The 21,364-nt window shown below is 41.6% G+C and overlaps 1 protein-coding gene across 5 annotated transcripts in view; it reads right to left on the bottom strand.

Annotated features, from left to right (window-relative positions):
• Nucleotides 1-251: 251 nt before the first annotated feature.
• LOC133542387 (A-kinase anchor protein 6-like) overlaps nucleotides 252-21,364 on the bottom strand; it is a 151,833-nt gene continuing 130,720 nt past the window's right edge. For all 5 annotated transcript variants that reach the window (XM_061886443.1, XM_061886447.1, XM_061886446.1 and 2 more), the window contains 4 exons: nucleotides 14,695-17,253; nucleotides 9,471-10,277; nucleotides 5,858-5,938; nucleotides 252-863 (listed from right to left, as the gene is read on the bottom strand). In XM_061886443.1, coding sequence (XP_061742427.1) covers nucleotides 822-863; nucleotides 5,858-5,938; nucleotides 9,471-10,277; nucleotides 14,695-17,253 — 3,489 coding nt within the window. In that variant the 3' untranslated portion in view covers nucleotides 252-821. The remainder of the gene's footprint in view (nucleotides 864-5,857; nucleotides 5,939-9,470; nucleotides 10,278-14,694; nucleotides 17,254-21,364) is intronic.

The raw sequence follows: 21,364 nt of genomic DNA, 5'->3' as shown, positions 1-21,364 counted from the left end.
ATAAAAAATTCTTCTGCGGCCCGGTACCAATCGGGCCACGGCCCGGTGGTTGGGGACCACTGTTATAATATACATATATTATAACGTAAGATAGCATGTAATCTGGCGAGTAATACAGCATACAATATAGCATGTACCATAGCGTGAAAAGTAGGATGTTAGCTAGCATGTACTGTAATATGTAACATAGCACGAAAGGTAGCATGTAGTTTATTCCGCGGTGAGGCGACACAAGAAGGACAAAGGACAGCTGAGGATTTCATCTTTTTATTGAGCGTTAGCCTAGCCTAGCTTAGCATGCCGGTGGCGGAGTGGGGGCGCGGGGGGGACAGCAGGACACGTTTGGCTAACGTTAGCAAACATCCGAGAAGACATGACGTCGGGATCAGCAGGCATCATGCAGGCTACCTCGCCACGCTAACGCTAACCAGGACAGCGCACGCGGCAAACACACACACGGAACATTCCGGCTCCCACCAATGTACACAAGGCACACTTTTGTTGTCCCGACATCACCACAAACAAACTAACAAACAAACAAAACGCAACATTTGGTCGTGTTGCATAGCTAGAACGCCATTTTTTTGGACTCCTCTTATCGTCTACGTTACTCTTTCTTTCGCCTCACCCACCTCAAGTGGTCACATGGTCACCTGGTCACCTGGTCACCTGATCACCTGATCACGTGGTTACATTCCAGTCTGCTCACTTTCTCTGTTCTTCAATCTTCTCTTTCACTGACATACTTCTTCAATAATGGTTGAGTGTGTGTGTGTGTGTGTGTGTGTGTGCGTATGTGTGAGTGTGTGTGCGCGCGTTTGTCACTGCTGGACTCGGATGGTTCCGCCTCCTGCAGGTCCAGTCTGCATGGAGAGAAGAGGTGTAACAAAACAAAGCGTCGGATCAATTATCATAGCTTTAAAACATGCAAATGTGTGTTTTTTGTGTCACTTTGTGTATCACAACTTTGTGATCGTTATACAACCTTGACACACACACACACATTGTCTCCCGTGTGTGTGGGTTTACACTGTGGGGACATTAAGTTGTATACACAGTCACCTGTGTGTGTTTGCATTTATGACATTGTGAGGACTTTAAGTTGTATACACAGTCACCTGTGTGTGTTTGCATTTATGACATTGTGAGGACTTTAAGTTTTATACATAGTAACATGTGTGTTTGCATTTCTGACATAGTGAGGACTTTAAGTTGTATACACAGTAAAGTGTGTGTTTGCATTTCTGACATAGTGATGACTTTAAGTTGTATACACAATAACGTGTGTTTGCATTTCTGACATAGTGGGGACATTAAGTTGTATACACAGTAACATGTGTGTTTGCATTTCTGACATAGTGGGGACATTAAGTTATATACACAGTAACGTGTGTGTGTTTGTATTTATGACATTGTGGGGACATTAAGTTGTATACAGAGTCACGTGTGTTTGCATTGTCGGGACATAAGGTTGTATACAGAGTAACATGTATGTTTGTATTTATTACTGGGGACATTAAGTTCCATACACAGTCACGTGTGTGTGTTTGTATTCATTACATCGTGAGGACATCAAGTTATATACAAAGTGTGACACCACCTAACCTTCCCAGACCTCTTCCTATGCTGCTCACGCCTAGCCCCAGAGTTCTCAAAACCTTTGACGTCTTCTTCAGACTCGTCGGTGTTCCATCCAACTTCGCGCTCCTCCGCCATAGTCGTCCGGTCCAGCCTCATCACCGTGGCCCCTCGACCAGCCATCTCATCAGTCTCCTCCGTCATTGCCACCCGACACTTGGGATCTCAAAGTTACCACTGCCAACAGCTAGGGGATCGAGCCCCAGTCTGCTCATTGAAAGGTCCCAAGCTGTCCAGCTTCTGTCAGGTTCCCCATCCCTCTTTGCCAGCTTCAGTCATGGCACCTGCTCTTGCACCCAATCCTGAACCTGAGGCCAAACCTAACATGATGCCAGCTTGTCTTAATGGCCGTCCAGTGCAAGCACTGTTGGACAAAGGAAAGGCATCCCAACTTTACCACATCAACTTTCTGAAGGAATGGAAGGAGAGGAAATCCTCTGTGGAAGTAAAGGATGTCCAGGCCAGTCAAGTGCCCACTCAAAGGAAGGAGTTGCAAGAGGAAACGGTGATGCTGGCACGGGAAGTAAAAATGGAGGATGATGTGGAGGAGACAGATCTGTCCATGCTCACTACACCACAAAAACCTGATGTAAGTCACTTGTCTCCACAATCTGCCCTTAAACTCTTGCAAGTGTGTGAAGAATTCCCAGTATTGTAAGGTGGAAAGCCAGGAAGAACTCCACTGATTGAACATATCATTCATTTAAAAAACCCTACACCTATCCGTCAGCGCCCATACAGAGTGCCTGAGCGGATGATGGAGCCCCTCAACCATGAAATCCAAACCATCCTGGATCTAGGAGTGATTGAACCCTCAAAAAGTGAGTGGTGTAACCCCATTGTCATTGTTCCTAAAAAAGACAACACAATAAGAGTATGTAATGACCTACGCAGAGTGAATGCCGTTTCTAAATTTGATGCTAATCCCATGACACGTATTGATGAACTTCTTGAGAAGTTAGGCAAAGAAAGCTGTGTTCATCACCAACCTTGACTTGAGTAAGGGATACTGGCAAGTCCCTTTAGAGAAGGAGTCAAGGGAGTACACTGCCTTCCGTGACCCAAATGGTCTCTATCATTACACTGTTATGCCGTTCGGACTCCACGGAGCCCCCGCAACCTTTCAACGGGTAATGGATCGCGCTCTGCAGGGTTGTGGCCAGTTCTCTGCTGCCTATCTTGATGATGTGGTGGTTGTCAGCACTTCCTGGGAAGACCACCTCGCTCACCATGAATTGATTAACGTGGACCCCGACTTAAACAAGTTGAAAAACTTATTGGGGTGTTACCATTTAGTGGTCAATTATACGGAATATGTACTGTACTGTGCAATCTACTAATAAAAGTATCAATCAATCAATCACCTGCGTCAAGTCCTGCTTCGGATCAATTCTGCCGGGCTCACTCTTAACACCCAGAAATGTGAGTGGGCCAAAACTGAGGTGTGCTACTTAGGTTACCATCTTGGCAACGGGCAAATACGTCCTCAATTGGACAAGGTGAAGGCAATCCAAAACAGTCATAGACCCCGAACAAAGAAAGCATGTCCGGTCATTCTTGGGGCTTGCTGGGTGGTACAGAAGATTTGTGCCCAACTTCTCTACCATCACAGCTCCTCTTGTCGAACTGACAACCAAAGCATCCTCTAATCTAGTCAAATGGACAGAAACATGTGAAACTGCCTTCAAGAAGGTCAAAGCCATTCTATGCTCTTCCCCGGTCTTACAGAGTCCTGACTTCAACCAGCGGTTCCGTGTTCAAGTTGATGCCTCCGGTGTGGGCCTTGGAGCCGTCCTAGCCCGAGGAAAGGAGGGCGAGGAACAACCGCTACTCTATCTGAGCCGTAAACTGCATCCCAGAGAATCTAGGTACTCGGCCATTGAAAAGGACTGTCTTGCCATCAAGTGGGCTTTGGACAGCCTACGTTATTACCTTCTGGGACGGACCTTTGATCTGGAAACGGACCACCAGGCATGGAGCTGGATCAACTCCATGAGAGATAAGAACTCCCGTGTCACCAGATGGTACTTGGCGTTACAGCCCTAATGGTTCAATACCACACATCGGGGTGGCAAAACTAACCTGCTAGCTGATTACTTGTCTCGTCTCCCTGAACTTGCTGTCGCTGGAGAGGATGGGGGTAATGTGACAGTTTGACCCCACACTGTCACTGTTTGACCTTTTGGCTTCCTCTCAAACCATGCACATTTTTTTTAGTCAGTGGAAAGCATGCTCAACAAACAAATTGTAACCTGTCACTCACCACGGCTCTGCATATGGTGCCAGTGGTGGGATGGCAAGCCACAGAGTTTACAACAAACCTGGCAGAGGGCACGCCAGAACTGTTTTGACACTTTTTGGGTTTCAATAAATGTTTGTAAACTGTTGCCAACTGCGTGCCTTGCCATCCTTGATTTGAATTCCGGTTTGCAAAGGTTACATTACCTTCACCCGAGGCGGGGTGTGACACACAGTAATGTGTGTGTTTGTATTTATTACATTGTGGGGACTTTAAGTTGTATACACAATAACATGTTTGTGTTTGTATTTATAACATTGTGGGGACATTAAGTTATATACACAGTAACGTGTGTGTTTGCATTTATTACATTGTGGGGACATTAAGTTGTATACAAAGTAACGTGTGTGTTTGCATTTCTGACATTGTGGGGACTTTAAGTTGTATACACAGTAACATGTTTGTGTTTGTATTTATAACATTGTGGGGATATCAAGTTATATACACAGTAACGTGTGTGTTTGCATTTATTACATTGTGGGGACTTTAAGTTGTACACAAAGTAACGTGTGTTTGCATTTATTACATTGTGGGGACTTTAAGTTGTATACACAATAACATGTTTGTGTTTGTATTTATAACATTGTGGGGACATCAAGTTATATACACAGTAACGTGTGTGTTTGCATTTATTACATTGTGGGGACATCAAGTTGTATACAAAGTAACGTGTGTGTTTGCATTTATTACATTGTGGGGACTTTAAGTTGTATACAAAGTAACGTGTTTGTGTTTATATTTATAACATTGTGGGGATATCAAGTTATATACACAGTAACGTGTGTGTTTGCATTTATTACATTGTGGGGACATTAAGTTGTATACACAGTAACGTGTTTGTGTTTATATTTATAACATTGTGGGGATATCAAGTTATATACACAGTAACGTGTGTGTTTGCATTTATTACATTGTGGGGACTTTAAGTTGTACACAAAGTAACGTGTGTTTGCATTTATTACATTGTGGGGACTTTAAGTTGTATACAAAGTAACGTGTGTGTGTTTGCATTCATTACATTGCGGGGACATTAAGTTGTATGCACAGTCAAATGTGTGTGTTTGTATTTATTACATCGTGGGGACATCAAGTTATATACACAGTAACGTGTGTGTTTGCATTTATTACATTGTGGGGACTTTAAGTTGTCTACAAAGTAACGTGTGTGTGTTTGTATTTATAACATTGTGGGGACATCAAGTTATATACACAGTAGCGTGTGTGTGTTTGCATTTATTACATTGTGGGGACTTTAAGTTGTCTACAAAGTAACGTGTGTGTGTTTGTATTTATAACATTGTGGGGACATCAAGTTATATACACAGTAGCGTGTGTTTGTTTGTATTTATTACATTGTGGGGACATTAAGTTGTATACACAGTAACACGTGTTTGTATTTATGACATTGTGAGGACTTTAAGTTGTATACACAGTCACGTGTGTGTTTGCATTTCTGACATTGTGAGGACTTTAAGTTGTATACACAGTCACGTGTGTGTTTGCATTTCTGACATTGTGAGGACTTTAAGTTGTATACACAGTCACATGTGTATCCTTCCACCTACACATCTTTTTCCCCTGTGTATCCTTCGCCTACATTTTTTTACCTGTGTATCTTTGCACCTACATATTTTTTTTTACCTGTGTATCCTTCCGCCTACATTTTTTTACCTGTGTATCTTTGCATCTACATATTTTTTTTTGACCTGTGTATCCTTCCACCTCCACATTTTCTTCACCTGTGTATCCTTCCGGCCACATATCTTTTACCTGCGTATCCTTCCACCTACATACTTCTCACCCATGTATTCTGCGATTTAAGTATCCTTCCGCCCACATATTTATCACCTAAGTAACCATCCACCTACGTATCCTTCCGCCACATTCTTCTGTATTTTAGCGATGTAAGGGTTGACTTACTCTGATTGGCCCCATCCTGGAGGTGGGCGGTCTAATGGGTATTTGGCTCCGCCCCCTGGCAATTGGATTGACAGTGCTGGGCTGCAAGTGAGACAAGAGACGTCCATTGAGTGTCAGCAGACAAAGTCGAAGAAGTGGAACCAAAGCAACAGACAAAACACTTTTCATTCCCTTTGTTTGTTCTCTTGTTTTTGGAGGCCAAAGTGATGGAAGAGCGCAAAATGACAGAGAAAGAACAACCAAGGTGCTACGTAGTCCCGCTTGAAAGACACGCCGCCCTCATTAATATGCAGGAAACAGCAGCTAGGAAAAGTGCTAAGTTGCTAAAGCTAGCAAGGGTGCGTGGTTCCATTTGCATAAGGAAATAGAAAAGTTAAAAAGAGCACAAACACGCTAATTCAGCCAAGGAATGAATCCTAATCAAATGCGACTGCTAGTAATTATGCTGATGTTGTTCCCTGGACCTTAAAGTGAGACGTCTGCAAATCCCACCTTGCATTAACACCTGAGGGGGGAGGGGCAAAGAAGGATGGAGGACACACTTTTTATATACTCATCATTGTCTCTCAAGAGGACATTTACATCTTGTCTTCATACATGGTCTTGTTGTCCATGACTCTAACATGTAAACCTTGTCTCTACACATATAACATGTTGTCTTCATACGTGTACTTGTCCATTAATCTTACATGTAAACCTTGTCTCTACACATATAACATGTTGTCTTCATACATGGTCTTGTCCATGACTCTTACATGTAAACCTTGTCTCTACACATATAACATGTTGTCTTCATATGTGTACTTGTTGTCCATTAATCTTACATGTAAACCTTGTCTCTACACATATAACATGTTGTCTTCATATGTGTACTTGTTGTCCATTAATCTTACATGTAAACCTGGTCTCTACACATATAACATGTTGTCTTCATATGTGTACTTGTTGTCCATTAATCTTACATGTAAACCTTGTCTCTACACATATAACATGTTGTCTTCATATGTGTACTTGTCCATTCATCTTACATGTAAACCTTGTCTCTACACATATAACATGTTGTCTTCATACGTGTACTTGTTGTCCATTAATCTTACATGTAAACCTTGTCTCTACACATATAACATGTCTTCATATGTGTACTTGTTGTCCATTCATCTTACATGTAAACCTTGTCTCTACACATATAACATGTTGTCTTCATATGTGTACTTGTCCATTCATCTTACATGTAAACCTTGTCTCTACACATATAACATGTTGTCTTCATACGTGTACTTGTTGTCCATTAATCTTACATGTAAACCTTGTCTCTACACATATAACATGTTGTCTTCATACGTGTACTTGTTGTCCATTCATCTTACATGTAAACCTTGTCTCTACACATACAACATGTTGTCTTCATATGTGTACTTGTCCATTCATCTTACATGTAAACCTTGTCTCTACACATATAACATGTTGTCTTCATACGTGTACTTGTTGTCCATTCATCTTACATGTAAACCTTGTCTCTACACATATAACATGTTGTCTTCATACATGGTCTTGTTGTCCATTCATCTTACATGTAAACCTTGTCTCTACACATATAACATGTTGTCTTCATACGTGTACTTGTTGTCCATTAATCTTACATGTAAACCTTGTCTCTACACATATAACATGTTGTCTTCATACGTGTACTTGTTGTCCATTAATCTTACATGTAAACCTTGTCTCTACACATATAACATGTTGTCTTCATACGTGTACTTGTTGTCCATTCATCTTACATGTAAACCTTGTCTCTACACATATAACATGTTGTCTTCATACGTGTACTTGTTGTCCATTAATCTTACATGTAAACCTTGTCTCTACACATATAACATGTTGTCTTCATACGTGTACTTGTTGTCCATTCATCTTACATGTAAACCTTGTCCCTACACATATAACATGTTGTCTTCATACGTGTACTTGTTGTCCATTCATCTTACATGTAAACCTTGTCTCTACACATACAACATGTTGTCTTCATATGTGTACTTGTCCATTCATCTTACATGTAAACCTTGTCTCTACACATATAACATGTTGTCTTCATACGTGTACTTGTTGTCCATTCATCTTACATGTAAACCTTGTCTCTACACATATAACATGTTGTCTTCATACGTGTACTTGTTGTCCATTAATCTTACATGTAAACCTTGTCTCTACACATATAACATGTTGTCTTCATACGTGTACTTGTTGTCCATTCATCTTACATGTAAAACTTGTCTCTACACATATAACATGTTGTCTTCATATGTGTACTTGTTGTCCATTAATCTTACATGTAAACCTTGTCTCTACCCATATAACATGTTGTCTTCATACGTGTACTTGTTGTCCATTAATCTTACATGTAAACCTTGTCTCTACACATATAACATGTTGTCTTCATACGTGTACTTGTTGTCCATTAATCTTACATGTAAACCTTGTCTCTACACATATAACATGTTGTCTTCATACATGGTCTTGTTGTCCATTAATCTTACATGTAAACCTTGTCTCTACACATATAACATGTTGTCTTCATATGTGTACTTGTCCATTCATCTTACATGTAAACCTTGTCTCTACACATATAACATGTTGTCTTCATATGTGTACTTTTTGTCTATAACTCTTACATGTAAACAATGTTTTTACACATATAACATGTTATCTTCATACATGGTCTTGTTGTCCATTCATCTTACATGTAAACCTTGTCTCTACACATAAATATAACATGTTTACATTATTGGGATTGACTTCATCCCTTAGGTTACATTTGCCCATACAACAAACCTGCTGGTCTAAACATTGCTATGTGTGCATATATATGTGTGTGTGTGTGTATGTATGTATACATGCATCTATGTATATTTACATGTATGCATGGTTGTATGTTGCTTTGTGTATGTATGTATGTTGCTATGTGTGTATTTATGTATGTATGTTTGTATGTTGCTATGTGTGTATTTATGTATGTATGTTGCTATGTATGTACGTTGCTATGTGTGTATGTATGTATGTATACATATTTATATGTGTGCATCAATGTTTGTATGTATATATATATATACATATATGTATGATTATGTTTATATATGCAAAATTTATTTATGTATGTATGTATGTATGTATGTATATATGTATGTATGTACCGATACATGTGTGCTTGTATGTATACATTGATGTATGTATGTATGTATGTATATATATATGTACATATGTATGTATTCATGTTCAGTATGTAGAGTATGTATGCATGTATAGTTGTTTGTATATATGTACGGCTTTTGTCCGGTTTATAATCTTTCATCAACCTTATTTATTAATAATAAATTATATTTCGCTAATTCAAACTTCCATTCTTTAATCGTCATATAGACGATATTTTCCCCCCCTCCGTATCGGCCCGCTGAGGTATCATAAAGGTGTGGAGAGCGTGTAGTTTGCATATCAGGGCGTGCTTGTGTGCTGTGAAATGGAAAGGAGCCTCATTACATGCGCACACACGCAGGGGACGGGCCGGGACTAATACCCGGAGCAGAGGGCCGAGGATCAGGCTAATACCCGCGACACCAACCTGCTTGGCTGCTGGCGTGCTCGTCATCTTGGCGTCCTGTCGGGAGCCTCGCCGTCCTCTCGCCGTCGCCTCCGGCTGCTTGGCGCCGCCGGCGTGCGCCTGGTCTCGCCTCCCCCCCGCCGCTCTATCAGCCTCTTTCATCGGCCGGCAGTTCATTTTGGGATTAATACGCGCGGCGGCAGCGGCCGGCTCTTTTGAGGGATTTGTAGCTGCGCCGCCGACACTTATCTTGGTCATTACGGCGCCAATATTGGATTCAAGCGCTTTAGTGCGTGCTGCCGAGGGCGAGTCTATCAGGGGATGGAGATAAGGAGGAGCCTCATTAGGGCTCGTCCCCCCCCGCCGCCGCACTCCCGCACCGCCGGCGACATCACTGAGGAGGTGCGGGTCCTCACCAGAACCAGACCGGGAAAGCTCAGCGGGCCTCTCCAGAGGGGAGGCGCCGACGGAGAATGAGGTGTAAAGCGGCTCGGGGACGGACGGGACTACACCCTTCGGTGTTTTTCTATTGGGAGGCATGCTGTAGCAGAGGGGCGGACCCAGGTAGACCTCCTCGGTGCAGGCTGGAAAGAGGGTCTCTTCGTCCCGGATGTCTGGGCTGGGGGGGGCGGAAGGGCCCGGGCTCTCTGCGGGACCGTCGTATGACTTCAGGTCAAGCCGGTTGTCAGGCGCCGGCGTCGGCGTGACGCTCCTCTCCTCGGAGCGCTGGGTGACCTCGCCGCAGTCGCTGTCGTGCGAGGAGAGCGACAAGTAGGAGTAGAAGTCTCCGGTGCGTAGTTGTAGAGGCTGGTGGGAGTGCTGCTCCACCTGCAGGGAGTCAAACATGTTGCAAGTCCAAACATTGGAACACACAGAAATATCAAAACGTTGCAATATGAAACGTCCATCCATCCATTTTCTACCGCTTATTCCCTTTTGGGGTCACGGGGGGCGCTGGCGCCTATCTCAGCTACAATCGGGCGGAAGGCGGGGTACACCCTGGACAAGTCGCCCCCTCATCACAGGGCCAACACAGATAGACAGACAACATTCACACTCACATTCACACACTAGGGACCATTTAGTGTTGCCAATCAACCTATCCCCAGGTGCATGTCTTTGGAGGTGGGAGGAAGCCGGAGTACCCGGAGGGAACCCACGCATTCACGGGGAGAACATGCAAACTCCACACAGAAAGATCCCGAGCCTGGATTTGAACCCAGGACTGCAGGACCTTCGTATTGTGAGGCAGACGCACTAACCCCTCTGCCACCGTGAAGCCCAATATTATAACATGAAACGTTGTATTGTAAAATAACACAAAACGGAACACTGCAACACAAAACGTCGTAACACAAAATTTTGTGACTCAAAACATCGTAAAACACACATATTATATATATATATATCAAAACGGTGCAATATGAAACGTTTGTATCACAAAACATCGTAACACAAAAATCCAATAGCACGAAATGTCACAGCATGAAACATCGCAACATGAAATATTATAACATGAAACGTTGTATTGTAAAATAACACAAAACGGAACACTGCAACAGAAAACGTCGTAACACAAAATCATTGTAACTCAAAAAGTCGTAAAACACATATATATATACATCAAAACGTCGTAACACAAAATTTTGTAACTCGAAAAGTCGTAAAACACACACACATATATATATATACACATCAAAACGTTGCAATATAAAACATTTGTATCACAAAACATTGTAACTAAAAATCCCATAGCAAGAAATCACACAGCATGAAACATCGCAACACGAAATATTGGAACATGAAACTTTGTAACGTAAAATAACATAAAACTGAAAACAGCAACATGAAACGCTGTAATGCGAAGCATTGTAACACAAAATATTATAACATGAAACGTTGTATTGTAAAATAACACAAAACGGAACACTGCAACACATGTCGTAACACAAAATGTTGTAACTCGAAAAGTCGTGAAACACATGTATATACATCAAAACGTCGTAACACAAAATTTTGTTACTCGAAAAGTCGTAAAACACACACACATATATACATATACATATATATATATATATATATATATATATATATATATATATATATATATACACACACACATCAAAACGTTGCAATATAAAACGTTTGTATCACAAAACATTGTAACAAAAAATCCCATAGCAAGAAATCACACAGCATGAAACATCGCAACACGAAATATTGGAACATGACACTTTGTAACGTAAAATAACAAAACGGAAAACAGCAACATGAAACGCTGTAATGCGAAGCATTGTAACACGAAACGCCGTGACACAAAACGCCGTAACACAAAATGATGCAAGTCGAAACATTGTAACACACATATTTATCATAACGTTGCAATATGAAAGGTTTGTATCACAAAACATCGTAACAAGAAATCCCATAAGTATGAAATGTCATATAGCATGAAACATCGCAACACGAAATATTATAACATGAAACGTTGTATTGTAAAATAACACAAAACGGAACACTGCAACACTAAACGCCGTAACATTAAATTTTGTGACTCAAAACATCGTAAAACACACATATTATATATATATATGTATATGTATATATATATATATCAAAACGGTGCAATATAAAACGTTTGTATCACAAAACATCGTAACACAAAAATCCAATAGCACGAAATGTCACAGCATGAAACATCGCAACATGAAATATTATAACATGAAACGTTGTATTGTAAAATAACACAAAACGGAACACTGCAACACAAAACGTCGTAACACAAAATGTTGTAACTCGAAAAGTCGTAAAACACACATATACATATACATATATATATATATATATATATATATATATATATATATATATATATATATATATATATATATATATATATACATACACAAATCAAAACGTTGCAATATAAAACGTTTGTATCACAACACATTGTAACTAAAAATCCCATATCACACAGCATGAAACATCGCAACACGAAATATTGGAACATGAAACTTTGTAACGTAAAATAACATAAAACGGAAAACAGCAACATGAAACGCTGTAATGCGAAGCATTGTAACACGAAACGCCGTGACACAAAACGCCGTAACACAAAATGATGCAAGTCGAAACATTGTAACACACATATCATAACGTTGCAATATGAAACGTTTGTATCGCAAAACATTAGAACTCAAAATCCCATAGCGAGAAATGTCACAGCATGAAACATGAAACGTTGTAACGTGAAATCACACAAAACGGAACACTGTAACACAAAACGCCATAACACCAAATTTTGTAACTCGAAACATCATAAAACACATACATATATCTACATATATATATATATATATATCTGTATAAACCTTGCAATATTGAAACGTTTGTATCACAAAACATTGTAACACAAAAATCCCATAGCAAGAAATCACACAGCATTAAACATCACAACATAAAATATTGTAACATGAAACGTCTTAACGTAAAATAACATAAAACGGAAGACTGCAACACAAAACACCGTAACACAAACTTTTGTAACTCGAAACTTTGTAAAACACATATACATATCAAAACGTTGCAATATGAAATATTTGTATCACAAAAAATTGTAACACAAAAATCCCATAGCAAGAAAGGTCACAGCATGAAACATCGCAACACGAAATATTGTAACATGAAACGCTGTAACGTAAAATAACACAAAACGGAACACTGCAACACAAAACGCCGTAACTCCAAATTTTCTAACCCGAAACATCCTAAAACACATATCAAAACGTTGCAATATGAAACGTTTGTATCACAAAACATCGTAACAAAAAAATCATGTGGCAAAAAATATCACAGCATAAAACGTCGCAACACGAAAAATTGTAACATGAAACGTAACGTAAAATAACACAAAACGGAACGCTGCAACACAAAATGTAACTCAAAATATCGTAAAACACATATATATCAAAACGGTGCAATATAAAACGTTTGTATTACAAAACATTGTAACACAAAAATCCCATAGCAAGAAATGTCACAGCATGAAACATCGCAACACGAAACATTATAACATGAAACGTTGTATTGTAAAATAACACAAAACGGAACAATGCAACGCAAAACGCTGCAACGCAAAATTTTGTAACTCAAAACATCGAAAAACACACATATGTATCAAAACGGTGCAATACAAAACGTTTGTATCACAAAACATCGTAACAGAAAAATCCCAAAGCCAGAAATCTCACAACATGAAACGTCGCATCACGAAATATTGTAACATGAAACGTCGTAACGTAAAATAACACAGAACGGAACACTGCAACACAAAACGCTGTAGCACAAAATTTTGTAACTCAAAACATCGTAAAACACACACACACACACATATATATATATATACATATACATATATATATATGTATATATATATATATATATATATATATATATATATATATATATATATATATATATCAAAACGGTGCGATATGAAATGTTTGTATCACAAAACATCGTAACACAAAAATCCCATAGCAAGAAATGTCACAGCATGAAACGTTGCAACACGAAATATTGTAACATGAAATGTCGTAACGTACGATAACATAAAACTGAACACTGCAACATTAAACGCCGTAACTCGAAACATCGTAACACAAAATATTGTAACATGAAACGGCGTAACGTAAAACAACAGTAAACGGAACACTGCAACATTAAACGCTGTAACGTAAAGCATTGTAACACGAAGCATTGTAAAACCAAATGTAACTCGAAACATCATAACACAAAATATTGTAACATGAAACGTTGTAACATAAAATAACATAATACAGAACACTGCAATATTAAACGCGGTAACGCGAAGCATTGTAACACAAAACGCCGTAACTCCAAATGTGGTAACTAGAAACATCGTAACACAAAACATTACACAAAGCATAACTTCAAACGTCGTAACACGATACATCGCATCTTGAAACGTCGTAACTCGTCATTTTAAATCGTCCCAATAAGCCAACTTTTGCTGCCTTTTTACTTTTGAATAAATGTTTCTTTGAAATGAAGTAAATTATGTCAATGACAAAAAGATACTCCAGCACCCCCCCCCGTGACCCCAAAAGGCACAAGCGGTAGAAAATGGCTGGACGGATGGAATTTAAATAAGCCCAACGGAATATACTTAATTGGATTATTTTACAAATGATTTACAAAGTGAAAAGCAAGTGATGTGTGTTACCTTGTCTCTGAGGTGTGCTAAAGAAGGAGGACCACACTCGGTGTCTTTGCCCCTCCTGGCCAAGTCCAGGATTTCCATGACAAAGTCGTGAATGGCCTCCCTCCCACCTGGCTGGGGTGAAGAAGGTGAGGAGGGTGAGGAGGGTGAAGAGGGTGAAGAGGGTGAGGAGGGTGAGTCCAAGTTCAGGTGGTGGCAACAAGAGGAATGAGAACTTTTCCATTTTCTGGGTGGGAGGCAGGAATGTTTGTCCCGAACCTCTCTCCTGCTCTTTTCCGTTACCAGAGAGGAGAACTTGAACTTCTCCTGGATGGTGATGGCCTTCCGCGCGCCAGGTTTCTCATGCAATGGCGTCAGGGGAGAGGGGGAGGAGCTCTGGCAGGGTAACTCCCCACTTAGCTGTCCTACCAATGAGGAGGCCGGTGTGAGTGGGAGGAGCTCGCAAGACGGAGAAGAAGGAAGTGGATTTGTGCAATCCGTGGGGGTGAAGACACCGACATCTTCTTGGGCTTTCGAGAAGGAGCAGGACTCCCTGTGGGGTTCTCCTCTCTTTGTGAATACGCTGGACTCCTCTCGGAGAAGCTGGTCATCTTGGTCTTTCCGACCTAAACAGCTCTGCTCTACATTCCCGTTTTCCAGATCATCCACAAAGTGACTGATGAAGCTCCTTGGAGTGTTCCTGAGGTTCTCCTGAGCCTCCTGTTGCAGACAATCATCTCCTCCCTTTTGGTTGCTGGAGTTTATGTGGTAGCGCTCCACGGCGGAGAGGAATGGGTTGCTCCCACACTGAAGTTCATCCGAAAGGCCCTCCTCGGTCTTTGAAGAGGACAAGGAAGAGATACGAGCAGGCCGGGTCCAACCCTGCAACTCCTTCTTCATGTACTCCAAGTACGAGTCATCCATTGCACCCTCGTCCTCGTCCTCCTCGTTTCCAGATGAGCCGGGGGTCAACCGGTCCATTTCCTCCTCCTCGCCGTCCTGCACACCCAGTTCTTCCTCCGTCAAGGTGAGGGTGGAGGAGGACAAGAGGTCGCTGTCGTCCTCATCGTCAGTGCACGTGGAGGTGCAAGACACATTGACCACCATGCTCAAGCTGAGCGCGTCCGCCTCCTCTCTCTGACTGCTCCTCTTGCAGCACCTCCTGAAGGAACCCTGCTTGGTACCAGCCACCAAGGCCTGATCAAGAGAGAGGTTCCTCTTGTTAGGGAGCACGGTGAGGTCCTCAGAAGCCAGGGAGGAGTCTTCGGCGCTGCTCAGCTCTGTTAGCGACGCTGAGTTCTCCTTGATGAAAGGCGGTGGAGCGTTGCGTAAACGTCTTGACAGTCCTGCACGTCGCCCTCCAAGGTAAGAAGAAGCTACAAGTCGACGACGAAGTGGAGAGTTACTTCGAAGTGTCATATCAGACACGCTACGAGTCATGTTGGCAACTAGAGGACTTTGGATGTTCTCCAGACGCTTGAGGAGGTCAAGTGTTCTTCTGCTCAGCTCTCCTTGAGCTCCTTCAGAAAACCTTTGGTCTGCCGTACCACCGTAGTCATCATCACGGCCGGACTCCCTCATCTGACCCAGGTCCAGCTCCACTAGGCTGGCGAGACTGGTGCAGGTGTCACCTTCCAGACTGTGACACGTAGCCAGACCGCTCTCCAGAGATGCGCTGCGTTGAAGATGTTCTTTGGAGGGGAACAGATCCAAGCCCAGAGCCAGAAGAGACTCCAGGGAAGAGCCCTGAGATAAAACAGGACTGGAAGTCAGGTGGTGGATGGCAGGAGGCGTATCCGAACTGCTGTGACTCAGGAGGGGCTTGACGGGGTCAGTTGATTCTTTGTTCATCAGGAACTCAACAGCTTCACTTCCTCCAGTCCTATGGCTGACCTGCCTTTCTTCTTCTGTGGTTCTTTGGGTTCTGCTCTCTTTTTGGTCGTCTATGTTGAGCAGAATAGTAACATCCTCCTCTTCATCTTCCTCCTCATCCACTTCCTCCTCCTCAAATCCCTGGATTCCATAGTTGGTGGTAACGGTCTCAGTGTCTCCTCCATCACTGACAATCCCACTTTCGCTCTCTGATGGACGACTGCAGGACGAGTGGCCGCCTGCCCTGCCTCCCTCCCCCTGGGACTCCACGAGCCTCTTTGCCCTTCGATCGCTGAGCATCAGCCCACCCAGGAGGTCCGGCAGAGACTCCATAGAGGAGAAAGTGGAGTCCTTGCTCAAACTTTTCTGGAAAATATGCTGCTTGCGCTCGCCCTCCTTGGAGGACACTTGAGGACGTTCTGGAGTCCTGTAGAACTCGACCGTGTGGAGGCTATAAACCTGGTAGATGGGCTTGTTGTCTGGAGGAACCATCTGGGATGTCATCTCAGGGTTCTGGCTTGCCAGGAGGTTTTCTGAAATTGGAAGGTTGTGCGTGAGGTCGGGTTCTGGCCCTTCTTGGGGTTCTGCGATTGTCATGTCTGTCTCATCCCATTCCCACGAGTCCTCAGGAGCCGGTGCCAGTACGGGGGCTTGGACTGGTACTAGCTGGTGGAGATCAACCAGTCCAGGCTCCAGCAGGTTGCTTGGGACCTGTTGACAGAACAAAAGAGGGAATAGTTTTAATAATTTTGATCTATCTGAGAGGGACCGTCCCTTTCTGTTTCTAGGGGTTGAGGCAGATGTTTGCCCACAACCAGAATCTGGGTATTATCTTTGACCCAACTCTCTCGTTACTTTAAGAGTGTTACTAAAACGGCCTTCTTTCTTCTCCGTAATATCGCTAAAATCGCTCTCACTTTGTCCACCAGCGACGCTGAGATCATTATTCATGCGTCCGTCTCGTCTCGATTACTGTAACGTATTATTTTGGGGTCTCCCCATGTCTAGCATTGAAAGATTACAGTTGGTACAAAATGCGGCTGCTAGACTTTCGACAAGAACAAGAAAGTTTGATCACATTACGCCTGTACTGTATATACCTTTATATACATATATACATACATATATACCTATACTGTATATACCTTTATATACATATATACATACATATATACCTATACTGTATATACCTTTATATACATATATACATACATATATACCTATACTGTATATACCTTTATATACATATATACATACATATATACCTATACTGTATATACCTTTATATACATATATACATACATATATACCTATACTGTATATACCTTTATATACATATATACATACATATATACCTATACTGTATATACCTTTATATACATATATACATACATATATACCTATACTGTATATACCTTTATATACATATATACATACATATATACCTATACTGTATATACCTTTATATACATATATACATACATATATACCTATACTGTATATACCTTTATATACATATATACATACATATATACCTGTACTGGCTCACCTGCACTGGCTTCCTGTGCACTTAAGATGTGACTTCAAGATTTTACTACTTAAGTATAAAATACTACACAGTCTAGCTCCATCCTATCTTGCCGATTGTATCGTACCATATGTCCCGGCAAGAAATCTGCCTTCAAAGGACTCCGGCTTATTAGTGATTCCTAGAGCCCAAAAAAAGTCTGCAGGCTATAGAGCGTTTTCCGTTCGGGCTCCAGTACTCTGGAATGCCCTCCCGGTAACAGTTCGAGATGCCACCTCAGTAGAAGCATTTAAGTCTCACCTTAAAAGTCATTTGTATACTCTAGCCTTTTAAATAGACCCCCTTTTAGACCAGTTGATCTGCCGTTTCTTCTCCGCTCTGCCCCCCTCTCCTTTCGTGGAGAGGGGGGTGTGGTGGGGGGGGGGGGGTGCAGATTAGGTGACCACAGCTGTTCAAAGTCGGGACCTGGGGTGGACCACTCATCTGTGCATCAGTTGGGGGAGTCTCTGCGCTGCTGACCTGTCTCCACTGAAGAGGATCCCCTGCTGGCCCCACTAGGGACTGAACTTTCACACTATTATGTTATATCCACTATGGACTGGACTCTCACTATTATGTTGGATCCACTATGGACTGGACTCTCACTATTATGTTGGATCCACTATGGACTGGACTCTCACTATTATGTTGGATCCACTATGGACTGGACTCTCACTATTATGTTATATCCACTATGGACTGGACTCTCACTATTATGTTGGATCCACTATGGACTGGACTCTCACTATTATGTTGGATCCACTATGGACTGGACTCTCACACTATTATGTTAGATCCACTATGGACTGGACTCTCACTATTATGTTAGATCCACTATGGACGTGACTCTCACTATTATGTTGGATCCACTATGGACTGGAATCTCACTATTATGTTGGATCCACTATGGACTGGACTCTCACTAATACGTTTGATCCACTATGGACCGGACTCTAACTATTATGTAAGATCCACTATGGAATGGACTCTCACTATTTTGTTAGATCCAATATGGACTGGACTCTCACTATTTTGTTAGATCCAATCTGGACTGGACTCTCACTATTATGTTAGATCCACTATGAACTGAACTCACACTATTATGTTAGATCCAACATGGACTGGACTCTCACACTTTTATGTTAGATCCCCTTTGGACTGGACTCTCACACTATTATGTTAGATCCACTATGGACTGGACTCTCACTATTATGTTAGATCCACTATGGACTGGACTTTCACTATTATGTTAGATCCACTATGGACTGGACTCTCACACTATTATGTTAGATCCACTATGGACTGGACTCTCAAAACTATTATGTTGGATCCACTATGGACTGAACTCACACTATTATGTTAGATCCACTATGGACTGGACTCTCACACTATTATGTTAGATCCACTATGGACTGGACTCTCACTATTAAGTTAGTTCTACTATGGACTGGACTCTCACTATTTTGTTAGATCCACTATGGACTGGACTTTCACTATTATGTTAGATCCACTATGGACTGGACTCTCACACTATTATGTTAGATCCACTATGGACTGGACTCTCAAAACTATTATGTTGGATCCACTATGGACTGAACTCAGACTATTATGTTAGATCCACTATGGACTGGACTCCCACAATTATGTTGGATCCACTATGGACTGGACTCTCACTATTATGTTAGATCCAACATGGACTGGACTCTCACACTATTATGTTAGATCCACTATGGACTAGACTCTCACATTTTTATGTTAGATCCACTATGGACTGGACTCTCACACTATTAACTAGATCCACTATGGACTGAAATTTCACTATGTTGGATCCACTATGGACTGGAATCTCACTATTATGTTAGATCCACTATGGACTGGGCTCTAATTAATATGTTAGATCCAATATGGACTGGACTCTCACTATTATGTTAGATTCACTATGGACTGGACTCGCACACTATTATGTTAGATCCACTATGGACTTGACTCTCACTATTATGTTAGATCCACTTTGGACTGGACTCTCACACTATTATGTTAGATCCACTATGGACTGGACTCTCACTATTATGTAAGATTCACTATGGACTGGACTCGCACACTATTATGTTAGATCCACTATGGACTTGACTCTCACTATTATGTTAGATCCACTATGGACTGGACTCTCACACTATTATGTTAGATCCACTATGGACTGGACTCGCACACTATTATGTTAGATCCACTATGGACTTGACTCTCACTATTATGTTAGATCCACTTTGGACTGGACTCTCACACTATTATGTTAGATCCACTATGGACTGGACTCTCACTATTATGTTAGATCCACTATGGACTGAACTCTCACTATTTTGTTAGATCCACTATGGACTGGACTCCCACTATTATGTTAGATCCACTATGAACTGGACTCTCAAACTATTATGTTAGATCCACTATGGACTGGACTCTCACACTATTATGTTAGATCCACTATGAACTGAACTGTCACTATTTTGTTAAATCCATTATGGACTGGACTCTTACACTATTATGTTAGATCCACTATGGACTGGACTCTCACTGATATGTTAGATCCACGTTGGACTGGACTCTCACTATTATGTCAGATCCACTATGGACTGGACTCTCACTATTATGTTAGATCCACTATGGACTGGACTCTCACTGATATGTTAGATCCACGTTGGACTGGACTCTCACACTATTATGTTAGATCCACTATGAACTGAACTGTCACTATTTTGTTAGATCCACTATGGACTGGACTCTCACACTAATAACTAGATCCACTCCACGTCTATTGCGCCGGTCGCCCAGGCATGGGGGGTCCCCCACATCTGAGACACTCGAGATTTAGGGCTATATAAGTGAACTTTGATTGATTGATTGATTGATTGACCCTTGTGGGCGTAGTCAATGAACCGCGGTGACTCACGCAATAAAGACTACAGTTGGACTCGTTAAAAAAAAAAATGCCGTGAACAAACAAATCCTAAATGCGAGGGCGAACTATCCTGTGGCGGAACAAAAAGATGAATAATTCAGTCGGCCTGCGAGAGGCGAGCGTGCGCCCACGTAAACACCCAGTCCAAAAAAAAGCCTTCGGAAAATGTGCTTAGATGCCGGAAATCTATAATTATACAAATTGCTCCTCATCTCGTTAATATGGGCGGGGGGGGGGGGGGAGGGGGGTCATATTAGTCATTCATAGCCTATTAATCTCATCAACTGGTGTGTGTGTATGTG

Source organism: Nerophis ophidion, linkage group LG24 (genome assembly GCF_033978795.1).
Source record: "Nerophis ophidion isolate RoL-2023_Sa linkage group LG24, RoL_Noph_v1.0, whole genome shotgun sequence".
NCBI lineage: Eukaryota > Metazoa > Chordata > Actinopteri > Syngnathiformes > Syngnathidae > Nerophis > Nerophis ophidion.
Note: the sequence above shows the minus strand (reverse complement) of the source record. Positions and strands in the feature narration are given on the sequence as shown.